The sequence below is a fragment of the Sapajus apella genome, unplaced genomic scaffold, assembly GCF_009761245.1.
Source record: "Sapajus apella isolate SASKATOON/1434 unplaced genomic scaffold, GSC_monkey_1.0 scaffold33, whole genome shotgun sequence".
NCBI lineage: Eukaryota > Metazoa > Chordata > Mammalia > Primates > Cebidae > Sapajus > Sapajus apella.
In genome coordinates, this window is record NW_022436973.1 from 11,110,961 (window position 1) to 11,125,128 (window position 14,168).

Genomic DNA, 14,168 nt, shown 5'->3' on the forward strand with positions numbered 1-14,168 from the left:
GAAAAGAAATAAAGAATGACAAAGAAAGAAAAGAAAGGAAAAGAAAAGAAAAGAGAGAATTACTTATGAATTCTTGGCCATATGTGAAGAGAAGCAGCAGCCAGGTGCAGAAGCAGAACGCCATGGCATGAGTGGTGAAACTTGAGCATACATGGAAATTACCAGAAGAGCTTACTAACACACCTGAATCTGGGGCAGGGCCTGAGAATGTGCACTTCTACCAAGTTCCCAGGAGATGCTGCTGCTCTCGAAATCACACTTTCAAAACCACTGGTGTACTGGAAGAAGCACAGGCTTTGAGGGCCATACAGGTATGACTTGAAATCCCAGACGTAGCACTTCCTAGCTGTGTGACTTTGGGTAAGTTTTTAAAACTCTTTTGAGTCTTGGTTTTTTATCTGTAAAATAGGAAAATACTACGAACCTCATGGTAGGGTGATGGTGGTAAAGATTAGTTCATAGAGCACTTGGCACATAGTAGGTGCTTGCTAAGGTAGGGTGGCCTTGTTTTGGGTTGCACAAGAAAGCAGAACCAAGGAGGACTCTGCAAGGGAGATGTAGCAGGTCCGCTCTAAGGGCTCTTCCAACAGGAGAGCCATGCAGCCAGCGAAAAGCTGTCACTGTGAGCTGAGTGACCATGGGAGGAGGTGGCAGAGGAGGTCTCTGTCCTGATGAACAGGGTGAATCAGAAGTCTCATGACCTCCCTTGAAGCTCATGAAGTTCACAATTCCCTTGGAAACATTCGACATTTTATCAACCCAAGTAACTCAAAAGTAGAACAAAACAGGGCAAAGGTCCATTCCAAGTTGGGTTTGATAGGGTCAAAAAGACAATTTTTAGGCCCAGGTATGGTGGCTCATGCCTGTAATCCCAGCACTGTGGGAGGCCGAGGTGGGTGGATCACCTGAGGTCAGGAGTTCAAGACTAGTCTGGTCAACATGGTGAAAACCCGTCTCTACTAAAAATACAAAAATTAGTTGGGTGTGGTAGTGAGCAGCTGTAATCCCAGCTACTGGGGAGGCTGAGGCAGGAAAATTGCTTGAACCTGACAGGCAGAGGTTGCAGTGAGCTGAGATCACATCATTGCACTCCAGCATGGGTGACAGAGCAAGATTTTTGTCTTAAAAAAAAAAAGTTTTTAAAAGAACTTCAGGAGTCATATAATCCAGGATTCTCTCCCCTAATTCAATGCCTTTCTTTTAACAAACGATTGTAGTCAATCTGGTATTTGTCCTTTACTTTGGGATGATTTTGAAAAGGGGCATAATGAAGGCAGACTTGTTCTACTACACATTAAAACAGAGAGCTATCCAGGCCAGGCATGGTGGCTCACGCCTGCAATCCCGGCACTTTGCTAGGAGAATCGCTTGAGGACAGACAGAAGTTTGAGAACAGCCTGGACAAAATAGTGAGACCCTGTCTACGAAATATTTAAAAATTAGTCAAGGGTAGTATAGTAGTTTGTGTATAGCCTTGTCTCATTTGTCTAAAGAAATTTTTTTTTTCTATTATTTTTTTTCTCCAGGCTTCTCCCGGTCCCTGAAGAGTCTAAATAAATTTTTAAGAACCATATACCAAAGCCAGGCAAAGATATCACAAGAAAAGGAAACTATAGACAACTATTCTGTGTTCATGACGATGATGAACAGATGAAAAAATTGTTAACAAAATGTTAGAAAATTGAATCTAGGTTTATATATCATGACCAAGTGGTGTTTATCTCAGGTTGGCTTAATATTTGAAAATCAATTAATGTAATATACCAGATAAATAGAATAAAGGACAAAAACCATATGATCGTTATAATAGATGCAGAAAAAGCCCTTGACAAAATCCAACATATTCATCATTAAAACTCTCAACAAATTAGGACTAGAAAGGAACTTCCTCAATCAGATAAAGGGCAGCTATGAAAATCCACAGCCAACATCACACTCAGTAGTGAAAAGCTGAATTATTTCCCCTAAGATCAGGAACAAGGCAAGGATGCCTACTCTTGCCATTTCCATTCAACACTATATATAAGCCAGTGCACTAAAACAAATGTATTAATAATTAAGGGCCTCCCTGAAGAAGCATAGGGGAAAAAGAATTAAAAGAAATAAGCAAAAAGTGCTTTTAATTGCAGATCACATGATCTTGTATCTAGAAAATCAGAAGGACTACATAAAACAACCACTAGATCTAATAAACAGGTTGAGCAAGGTCAGACTACAAGATCAATATATAAAAATTAATTGTATTTCTACATACTAGCAACAACAATCCAAAAATAAAACTAAAAACAAAGCTCCATTTAGTATCAAAAAGAATAAAATATTTAGGAATACATATTTTAAAAGGACTTGCATATTGAAAATTCTGAAATTGCTAAGAGAAATGAAAGAGGATAATTAGGGAGATATTCCATGTTCATAGATTTCCTGGAAGACTCAGTATTGTCAGGATGTCAATTCTCACCAGATTGATCTATAGATTCAATGCAATCCTTACCAAAATTCCAGCAGGTTTTCTGTAGAAACTGACAAGCTGATCCTAAAATTTATATAAAAATACAAAGGACCCAGAACATCTAAAACAGCCTTAAAAACATAATTGGAGGACTTACACTCATAATTTCTAAACTTATTATAAAGCTACAATATCAAGACAGTGTGGTAAGAATATGCATATAGCTCAGTGGAACAGAATTAAAAGTCTGGAAATAAATCTTCACATTTATAGTAAATTGATTTTCTTTCTTTCTTTTTTCTTTTTGAGACGGAGTTTCACTCTTATTGCCCAGGCTGAAGTGCAATGGTGCGATCTAAGCTCATGGCAACCTCTGCCTCCCAGATTCAAGCAATTATCCCACCTCACCTTCCCAAGTAGCTGGGATTATAGGCATGGGCTACCACGCCTGGTTAATAATTTTGTATTTTTAGTAGAGATGGGGTTTCTCCATGTTGGTCAGGCTGGTCTTGAACTCCCAACTTCAGGTGATCCGCCCACTTTGGCCTCCCAAAGTGCTGGGATTACAGACGTGAGCCATCATGCCTAGCTGTAAATTGATTTTCAACAACGCTGCCAAAGCAAATTCAATAGAAAAACAATAAGTCTTTTCAAAAAATAATGCTTGGACAATTGGGTAGCCATATGCACATGGAACCTCAGAACATACACCCAAAAATTAAGTCAAAATGGATCACAGAACTAAACAAGCTAAAACTAAAAAACCTCTAGACGGAAAAATAATAAATCATTGTGATCTTGGGTTATGCAAAGATGTCTTAGATACAACACCAAAACCAGAATCCATTAAAAAAAATTATTTCATAAAAATTAAAAATCTTTTACACTTCCAAAGATACCACTAAGAAAATGAAAAGATGGGCCAGAGACTAGGGGAAAATTCTTTGCAAATCACATATCTGATAAGGAATTTGTATCCAGACTATACAAAGAACACTTAAAACTTAACAAGAAAATGACAATCTAATTAAAAAATGGACAAGAGATTTGTATAGACATTCACCAAAGAAGATATATGAATGGCTAATAAGCATATGAGATATTTAATATCATTTGTCAATATGGAAATGTAAACCAAAACCACACTGGGGTACCACCACATACCCATTAGAATGGCTAAACTCAAAAACACAGACAAGTGTGGACCAGAACGTGGAGAAAACGGAAACCCTCATATATTGTTGGCAGGGATATAAAATGGTAGTCACTGATATAGTTTGGATGTTTGTCCCTTCCAAATCTCATGTTGTAACATGGTCCCTAATGTTGATGGTAGGGCCCGGTGGGAGGTATCTGGGTCACAGGGGTGGATCCCTCATGAATGGCTTGGTACTGTCCTCTCAGTATTTAGTGAGTTCTCACTGAGTTCACATGAGATCTGATTGTCTAAAAGAGCCTGGCGAACATTCACATGTGCTCATATTCTCCACTGGCCCTCCACTACCGTGTGACATGCTAGCTCCCTTCTGCCACCAGAAGCAGAGGCCAGCACTATGCTTTGTGCACAGCCTGACGAGCCTGAACCAAATAAACCTCTTTTTACTTGAGACAGGGTCTTTTTTTTTTTTTTTTTTTTTCTTTGTGAGACAGGGTCTCACCCAGGTTGAAGTGCAGTGATGCTCACTGCAATCTCAACTTCCCAGGCTCAAGTGACCTTCCCACCTCAGCCTACCAAGAAGCTGTGACTGCAGGTGTATACCACCAGGCCCAGCAAATTTTTGTACTTTTAGTAGAGACCAAGTTTCACGATGTTGCTCGGGCTGGTCTTGAACCCCTGGGCTCAAGTAATCCACCCGCCTCAGCTTCCCAAAGTGCTGGGATTTCAAGCATGAGCCACCACACCCGGCCAAATCTTTTTTCTTTATAAATTACCCAGTCTCAAGTACTCCTTTATAGCAATACAGTTTCCCAAAGTGCTGGGATCACAAGTATGAGCCACTGTGCCTGGTCCATTTTATAGCTTTTTAAAGACTGACAAATAAAAACTGAATATATTTATGGCATACAACATTAATGTTTTGATGCTTTTATGACTTTTTAATACTTTTTTCTACGTACATGGATCCCCCTTATTCAAAATAAATACATTTACGGGCGCAGTATCTCACGACTATAATCCCAGCATCCTGTGAGGCTGGGGCAGGTGGATTACTTGAGCCCAAGAGTTTGAGACCAGCCTGAGCAATATGGCAAAACCTCGTGTCTACAAAAAAATACAAAAAATTAGTGAGGAACAGTGGTGCTCGCCTGTAGTCCCAGCTACTCTGGAGGCTGAGGTGGGAGGTTTATTTGAGCTGGGGAAGCAGAGGCTGCAGTGAGCAGAGATCACGCCACTTCACTCCAGCCTGGGCAACAGAGTGAGACCTTGTCTCAAAATAATGAATAAATAAATAAAATTTTAAAAAAATACATTTAGGCTGGGTGTGGTAGCTACCATCTGTAAGTGGGAGAATCACTTGAGCCCACCAGTCTGAGGCTGCAGTTAGAGTGAGCTGTGATTCTACCACTCCACTCCAGCCTGGAGGACAGGGTGAGACCCTGTCTCTAAAAAAATTAAAAAGTTAAAAATAAAGATACCTTATTCATTTGTATTTTAAGAAGCGAAGGAAATGGGTTGCCTCTGAAAATACCTGGATGAGTTCCACTGAAGATGCGCAGAGAGTAGGATATCTAAGGTAAGAATTATGAGAGGGGGTTCTGGCACCAGGTTTGTGGGTAAGCAGACAGATCAGCAATTTTTAATCTTGGAGAGGGTGTCACAAATCCCTCTGAGAAACTTAATAAAGCTACAGATATTCCTCTCAGAAAAAATATTCCAATACACAGAGAATCAAGGACTAGAGGTTCATGGGCCTTTGGTAAAACCCTTGGATACCGTTCCAACTTTTTATGATTCTGACTTCCTCACCTTCTATATTCCTGACAGCCTGATAGAAGATATTTGGTCTGCAGTTCTTTTCTGTAAAGTAGCAGCAAAGAACCTGCTTCTTAGGAAATTCCTTTAAATCTTCTTTTACTTTTTAATTGATCACCTCATTAACTCCCATGTGAGGTTCAGTCTGAAAAGTCAATTAAATATTTAGTAATCATCTTCTGCATGTTCACTGCCATGCAAGGAGTCCTAAGAGATGTGAACCAGCCCATTCAACATCATTTTGCTTTTGCTACTTGTTTCGCAAGTCACAAGACCGCAAAGGAACAAGGTGATGGCAATCTAGAAGCCTTTTGTGCTGTAATCTAACACTCCATCACTGGCAAAGATACAGGTGACCTGGAACGTTATAAAGCTCAAGAGAACCAAGAATCAAGGTCTTTCCCTCCCTGTTGTATTCTTGGAGGTGGGGAGGGTTGGGCACTCAGAAATATCTGCCCCAAACAGCTGTCTAATGAAGGGCTGCTAGGACTAAAAAGTACCCTAACCACTCCAAATTCACCCCACCCAGTTTAAAAGGTGTGAACAATTAACATCTTCCAAAGAAAATAGGAAGTTTCTCTGAGAACTAAAAATTATTTCATTGACTCACATTTCTCTGTAACCAGAAGTCAACCTTTTCTGAAGCCCTCTGCCTTGCAATCTCCTTTCCCATAAATAGCATCAACTAGCAGCAATACATCTGGCCAATCTGAACAGCCTTTTTGGTTCCTGTTCCATGCCTTTCCTACTGCAAAAGCAGCATTTTTCTTAATAGACTACATTCTTTTTCTAAAAGACAGTCACCATTTTTTTTTTTTTTTTGAGACAAAGCCTTACTCTGCTACCTAGGCTGGAGTGCAGTGGTGGGATCTCAGCTCACTGCAACCTCCACCTCCTGGGTTCAAGTGATTCTCTTGCCTCAGCCTCCTGAGTAGCTGGGATGATAGGTGCCTGCCACCACACCCAGCAATTTTTTTTTTTGTATATTTTGTAGAGATGGGGTTTCGCCATGTTGTCCAGGCTGGTCTTGAACTTCTGACCTCAAGTGACCTGCCCACCTCAGCATCCCAAAGTGTTGGAATTATAGGTGTGAGCCACTGCACCTGGCAACAGTCACCATTTTAAGACCATGTCAATAACTGTTCCCTCAGATTAAGCAAAAAAAAAAAAAAGAGAGAGAGAGAGAGAGAGAAAGAAAAAGAAAGAAAGAAGAAAGAAAGAAAGAAGGAAGGAAAGAAAGAAAAGAAAGAAAGAAAAGAAAGAAAGAAAAAGAAAGAAAGAGAAAAGAAAAGAAAAAAGAAAAAAGGGAGCCAGCCAGCCTTTGGGCAGAGTTTGCCAACAGTTAACTGAAATCAATTACCCAATCAGTTAAAGTTTAACAAGAATCCAGCCGCATGTGAATGAAGACTAATGACAGCTAGAGACTACTTAACAAGCAGGGCCATGGAACCAAGGAACTCACAGAGCAAGGAAAAAAAAGAAAAAACCCAAAACAAAACAAAAAGCGAATTAGCCACAGGAAACTGAAAATGTAGCCTTTATTTCAGAGCCCATAGACACGTAGCTGTTGAGCAGAGACATATGGAAAACTCAAAGCTGGAATTTGGGAGTGGGGAAAAAAAGCACAGCAGGTTGCGGAAGTCCAGGTGAAACTAATAACCACCCTCAAAAAGCAAAAGGCAACCGGACTTCAAGCTTGAGGCCAGAAAGTGAAGAAATGGACTGCTCTTCTGTCCCCACCTGGGGTATTTATAAAAGAACTCCGCTAGCCCCAGCAGCAGGCTTAGATAGCTCACTTCGGGAGGACTTCAAACCTTGGAGTAAAGCTACAGAGCGCCCTCTCTGTGCTAGACACTTTCATCTCATACTTCATTTAATCATCACAACAATCCCTTGAGGAAAGTATCATCCTTGTTTAAAAATTGAGACTATGAAAAAGTTCTGGAGACAAATGGCGCTAACAGCTGCACCATCCGTGGGAATGTCCTTAATGCCACTGAACCACACACATGAAAATGCTTAAAGTGGTAGATTTTGTTATGTATATTTTACCACAATAAAAAATTTTAACATAGGGTAATTGAGGCTTAAAAGGGCAAACAGTTTTTCCTAAATCATATAACCAGTCCAAAGTCACAAAAGTAATCACAGTGTCAGAGCTGGGAGTCTAGCCCAGATTCTCAGACCAAGCATAAGATCAGGATTTCAAAACCTGGGAGGTCTGTCGGTTTAATGCAACAGGCATAGGTGAGAAACCATGTTAGGAAGGGAGAGAAGGAAGCAATGAAGAGGAATGAGATGGAGCTGAGAAGTCCTGGGTATCCCTATCCGTGCCCCATTTGGAAAACTCCAGTGTCAGCAAATGGTTCAGGGATCAAAGCAGACTTGGAGGTGGTAGGTGGCTCCTATTATTCATTTGTGGCCAGATGGCCCTGCTCATCCTGGGTCCTTCCCACCTTCTTGTCAGTCCCCAGAGATCAAAACTTAACCTTCTCCAACATTCTGTGACCTGCTTCATTAATGCCAAGATCAAAGGGAGACGTTTGTCCAAGTTGTAAAATAGAAACCAAGAGGCAATATTAATGTGATCCCGACCTCCTCTGTACTTCCTGAGGGGGATGAAGGGCATTCCTTTAAAGCGACCCCCTCAGAGAAGCACATTTAACCAAGGCCTGATGTCAGTACCTCAGCTTCAAGGACACAGTAGCTCGTGCAGAACACGAGCCATGTGGGAAACCTGAGCGATGAGACAGACGATATAACCAACACAACAGCTTGGAGAGATCACAGGGACCATCAACATGGAAAAAACAAAATAAGTCTGATTTTATAGGCACATTAGCAAAACTCACCTTAAATGCAAGTATTCTAAACTACAAAAATTTCAACTTGAAATTTAGAAATCATCAAGTCCAAACCTGAATTTCATATATGACATAGGTGGAAGGCAGACTAACAAAGCCAAAGTAATTTGCCCCAAGCCACACAATGCCTGAGTGGCAGTGCTGGGACTAAGCCCAGGCTGCTGACTCCTGCTCCACTGTTCCTTCTTCAATCAGCTGATGTCTACCTGCACATGGGGTCCAGAGGAGACAGCACCTTCCTGCATACAAGACTGATGGCAGAGTTCAGGCCTCTGGCCTTCTGTTCCAGGACTCTACCATCCAACTTGATTAGCACCATATTCCACTGTTAAAAACAGCTTTGGCTGGGCATGGTGATTCATGCCTGTAATCCCAGCACTTTGGGAGGTCAAGATGGGATGACTGCTTGAGGCCAGGAGTTCAAGACCAGCCTGAGCAACATAGCGAAACCCCATCTCTAGGAAAAATAAAATAAAAAAAATTAGCTGGATGTGGTGCTTGCCTGTAGTCCCAGCTACTCAGAAGGCTAAGGCAGGATGATTACCTGAGCCCGGGAAGTAGAAGCTGCAGTGAACTATGATCACACCACTGCACTCCAGCCTGGATGGCAGAGTGAGACCCTGTCTCAAGTACTGTAATAATAACAAACAACAAAACCAGTTTCTGTGCCTTTGACTGGGGCTCAAGGTACTACTAACATTGCCTCCATTAGCACAAAGGAAACTTGATGTCATTCATTCCGTTCCTCTGTTTCTGTACTGGATCAAACCCAAGTAGCTTCAAAGCAGTGTGAACTGACACAGCAATTACACTCCTATATACTGAAGGAAACTGAAAACATATGTTCACACAAGAACTGACACCTGAATGTTCACAGCAGAATTAAATGAAAGCAATCTCACTGTCCATCAACTGATGAATGGATAAACAAGCTGTGGTACATCCACACAAGGGAATATTCAGCCATAAAAAGGGATGCGATACTACTGATACATGATACAACATGGACAACTTTGAAAACATTATGCTAAGAAGCCAGACACAAAAGATCACATATTATAGAATTCTCTTTATACGAAATGTCCAGAATAGGCAAATCCATAGGGACAGAAGGTAAATTAGTAGTTGCCTAGGGCTGCAGGGAGGGAAGAGTAGGGAGTGGCTCTCCTTTTGGGGTGATGAAATGTTCCGAATTACACAGTGGTGACAACCATCACATTTAGCGTATGCACAACCTGTGAATACACTGAAACCCACTCAATTGTATACTTGAAAAGGGCAAATTTTATGGCATATGAATTATAGCCATAAAAAAGATTATAATAAAAACCAAAACAGTAGGAATCAATGATGTAAGAGAAGTACAGAGTTTTATTCTCCAAACTGAAGTTTCCAGACTCCTGCGACATCTAGAAATGTACTCAATGGACATTTCCCAAGTTCCAATGAAATAATATTCCCAAGAACCATTTTCCATAAAGAGTGAGACATGAGCCCGCCTCTAAATTCAGACCTAGCTAGATCAACTTTGTATCCTGTAACTTCACAGAGTACTCTAAATCTAAGGATGGAAGAAGACAGGAAAATCGAAGAGAACTTCAGTTTACACCAGCTGTCTTCTAAGTCTTGCCCTGCAGGTTCAGGAAACACCCACTATACTAACATTGTTCTGGGAAATGGCAGCCCAACCCTTGGGGAAGAAGAGCCATCCACCAAGGAAAGAGAGAAAGGAAAAAGCTCACATGCCACTTGAAATTTGCACCCACAACCCTAACTTTCAAAACAAAGGACAAACCAAAAGCCCAGTTGTTCCCACGGCCCCTGAATCCACTAGTTCAGTTCCTCTTTGGCTGTATGACTCACCTCAGAAACCCATACACTATGAAGTATATCGACCGCACCCCCCCACCATGGTTATGAAATGAGGGTGTGTATGAGGGTGTGGGGACTATTCTGACTTCCGTGTAATGACGTGCTGACACAACCAAATTCAAGTCTGTGACTCCACTTTGCCCCTTACTCACATACCCGTGTAATAAATTTGCTTTCACATCTTTTCACTATTGCACCAGAGGTGAAGTTTCTCCATATGCACCCTTTAAAAACTGACCTCTGTGGGTCACTGCGTATGCTACATACTCAGTAACGGAGTTACTTTAAATCAGTTACTGTTTTCAGTACAACACTCCCAAGTGGCACAACAAACACTAAATCATTGTACTTTCAGGGTTTTGTTGTTGGTGTTTTTATTGTTTTGTTTTGGTTTTTCTCTTGAGACACGGTCTCACTCTGTCGCCCAGGCTGGAGTGCAGTGGCACGATCTTGGCTCACTGTACCCTCTGCCTCCCGGGTTCCAGTGATTCTTGTGCCTCAGCCTCCCGAATAGCTAGGATTACAGATGTGTGCCACCACACCCGGCTAATTTTATATTTTTAGTAGAGACAGGGTTTCGTCATTTTGGCCAGGCTGGTGTTGAACTCCCAGCCTTGAGTGATCCGCCTGCTTCGGCCTCCTACAGTGCTGAGATTACAGGTGTGAGCCACTGCTCCCGGCCTGTTGTTTCTCAAGACAGCGTCTCGCTCTGTTGCCAAGGCTGGAGTGCAGCACTGTGATCAGGTCTCACTATATCCTTGGTATCAATCTCCCAGGTTCAAGTGATCCTCCCACCTTGGCTTCCCAGGTAGCTAATACTACAGGTGGACACCACCAAGCCCAGCTAATTTTTTCTTTTTGTATTTTTTTGTAAAGATAGGGTTTTGTCATTTTGCCCAGGCTGGTCTCAAACTCCTGAGCTCAAGTGACCTGCCCACTTTGGTCTCCCAGAGTGCTGGGATTACATGTGTGAGTTACCGTGCTGGGCAAAATCACTGTCCTTTCCGCTGTGCTCAGACTAAAAATCCAAACTCCTTTCCACAGCCTCTGTGCCAACTGAGAACAAGCTGGCTCCCTTCAAGTACTGTCCTGAAGGGGATAGGAAGGGGAAGCAGTCTAATACAACAGTCTAATTCAAAATGCAATCCATGGACAACACAATGTAGACTGCAGACCATCCCGATTCCAGGCATGCTTCTCAAAATAGGTACTCTTGCTTCCCTCCAGTTTTATCTCTGTATCATTCTCTCTTAGCCCAACCCTCACCATGCTTCAGCCCCTCCAGCCTTCTGTGTGTTCCTCAAAAACACCAAGCTCCCTCCCACCTCGGTCCCTTACACTTGCCATTTCCGTTGCTTCGAACATTCTTTGCCTGGCTGGTTCCTTCTTGTTAATTACGTTTCAACTCAAGTCACCTCCTCTGAGAAGACTTCTTTCTGACCACTCAATCCAAAGTAGTCACCAGTCACCCCTAATCACTATCACTTCATTTTGCTGTCTTCACAGCATTTACCAGTGACATTATTTTGTTCACGTACTTACTTGTTCACTGCCTGTCTCCTCAAATCAGAAAGGCTCCACAAGTGTAGGGACCTTGACCCTCTAATTCACAACTACACCCCCAGTTCTTGGCACAAAACAGGTACTCCAATATTTGTTGACTAAATGGATGTGTGCCACATATATGTATTGCTAGCTTATAATCTCTTAAAAAATCTCTGAACAAGGCAGGGATTTACAGTGCTGCTGTAAATACCACTTTATTCAATGTTTTCCTTATAGCAAGAGAGGGTGTGATTTCCTGTTACGTTCTTATACCATCTTTGTTCTGAATGTGGTACTGGAATATACATACATATAGGTTTCAACATACTACTGTTAGGATTTGCCCCATTCGTGGTTCAGACTGGTCCGAGACCACAGAAACCAGATAAGTCCCTAAAATCTTTTTACCTGCCCTCTGAAGTTCTAAATAAGGAATCCCTCATTCAACAAAAGATAAGTTTTCAGTCAGCTAAGAGAAGGAGGGAAAACTACAAGTCGATAATATACCCGTTTGGAGAAAACCAACATCGAATTATTTAAGCCAGGATCTTCCTTTGCTAAAGTAAAATTATTTCCTTTTCTCTTTGTCTTCCTTGTCATTCACTCCCAGGATGAAATTATCTGCTGAGGAAGCAGTCAGTATACAGGAAGATCCAGGAAAACATTCTGGACTAAGTGACTCCAATTTTAGCTCTGGTATCTTGACAAGCAGAATTTGAACTAAACTTTCGGAAGAAGGGCCAGTCCTTCAAAGATTTACTTCCAGGGTTCTGCACCAGGAGCCAGCAAGCTCTGACCCAACTTCCAAGCATGGCTCTTTTACCTCCACCCTCATCCACACATAGACTTCATCCTAACATATAGCTTCATCATAATGAGCCTTCATCCCTAACGAGCTGTGTGGCCATGTTGGTGAATGAGAAGGGGAGCAGTGAGGTGAGGCTATCGGTGTTTTTCAAAACGTAGATCACAGACCACCTCCACCATAATCACTAGAGTGCTTATAAAAGGGCAGATTCTTGGGCATCACCTAGCCCTATGGAATTAGAATCTTTGGGAGTGGGGCTGCTCAGGAAACTGCATTTTTAACACGCCTCCCCCTATACACCCCGAGATTCTTATGCACAGTAAAGTTTGAGAACCAATAGGGTAAAAGGTACCTAGGAGAGAAGCAGGGAGTTGACTGAGAAGACAGGATGGGTAGGGAAGCGTCTAGGGATGAAAGATGGGTGTGGGATAGATGAAGGCATGCTCTGGGGTAGCAGCAGTCAACAGGGGTGCGCGATGGGGACAGCTATGAGTGTAAGTGAAGACAGGACTCTGAAAAGGATGTGAGGCAGGGTTTGAGCTGGGAGGGTGGTCAGAGGAGAGGTCACATCTGCGGACCGGTTAGGATGGTGGGGAGGTGGGGAGAGCAGGGTCTGGAAGTGACGGGGAAGAGCAAGAATGAGAATAAGGGGTGCTCTTCAGAGGGGTCAGGGCTGGGAGGTGAAAACTGGAAAATGGGGCTCACAGTGGGCGGAGACCAAAAGCAGAATGGGAACTGGCGAAGGCAGCAGCCGAGGTCTCCCTCCGAAACGGCGCCTTAAACTCGGGCCCTGACAAGCCTGACTGCAGGTGCAAGGCCGGGGAGATGGATTTCAGGGGAGACAAGCCCAGTCAGAGGTAACCCTCAGGCCTGAGTCAGGGGTCCCGGAGGTGGCTCAGGGCCAGGCATGGGGTGCTGGAAGACTGGGATACCCCGGACGGCCCCGCTCCAGCTCCCGCTCCCGGAGTCTCCTTCACTCACCATCGCCGTCGCCATCTTGGATCCACGTGTCGCCGTGATGACGTCAGCGGAAGTGGTGCTGCTCATTACGGAATTTAACTCTGCAAGGTGGTCGCCTGGCTTCAACCGTTCCTGTAGTGGCAGTCGGCGGAGGGGAAAAGGAGTCTTAGCTCCTGCTCGGCAGTCTGGTCTGGGAAAGTCAGGTCGCTGATTAGGTGAAAAAACAGAAAGGTGTAACTGTGGATGCCATATTAGCTCCTGGCAGAAACTGAGCCTCCCCTACCCCGGCTGCATTGTGGGTAATAGGGGTGTGTGAAAATGCGCTCGTGCTCTCGGTGCCATCTTTGCTACTGGCAGGACGACCCATTGCCAGGGTTACCTGAGACCTTGATTTGAGGGAAAGGGTGGGCACTCGGGCTCCGAGAGCAGTCCGACTCCAAGAATAATTTGTAATTATATAGTTAATTTTTTGTTTGACTAGCCCATATCCTCTCTAGTAAACTGTAATACCTATGAAGGTAGACCCTGTTTTTTTTTTTTTTTTTTTTTTTTTTGAAGCTCGTTCTGCCTCGTTCCCATCTGTAAAATGGGAGGGGGATTTTATACCTTCATCATAGGCTTGTGATGAGGATTCAGTGACACAATATTACATAGGATGTATTCGATAAATAATTGTCAGTATATACTTAAGTA

General features: G+C 42.9%; 1 protein-coding gene across 6 annotated transcripts in view; it reads right to left on the reverse strand.

The window, feature by feature from the left end:
- TM9SF4 (transmembrane 9 superfamily member 4) overlaps positions 1–13,740 on the reverse strand; it is a 53,867-nt gene extending 40,127 nt beyond the window's left edge. For 2 of the 6 annotated variants that reach the window (XM_032295279.1, XM_032295281.1), the window contains exon 1: positions 13,497–13,740. In XM_032295279.1, the coding sequence (XP_032151170.1) occupies positions 13,497–13,562 (66 nt within the window). In that variant the 5' untranslated portion in view covers positions 13,563–13,740. Of the gene's footprint in view, positions 1–5,420; positions 5,561–13,220 lie in introns of those variants that run through there. The other 4 variants (XM_032295282.1, XM_032295283.1, XM_032295284.1 and 1 more) reach the window with 4 other exon arrangements.
- Positions 13,741–14,168: the final 428 nt, after the last annotated feature.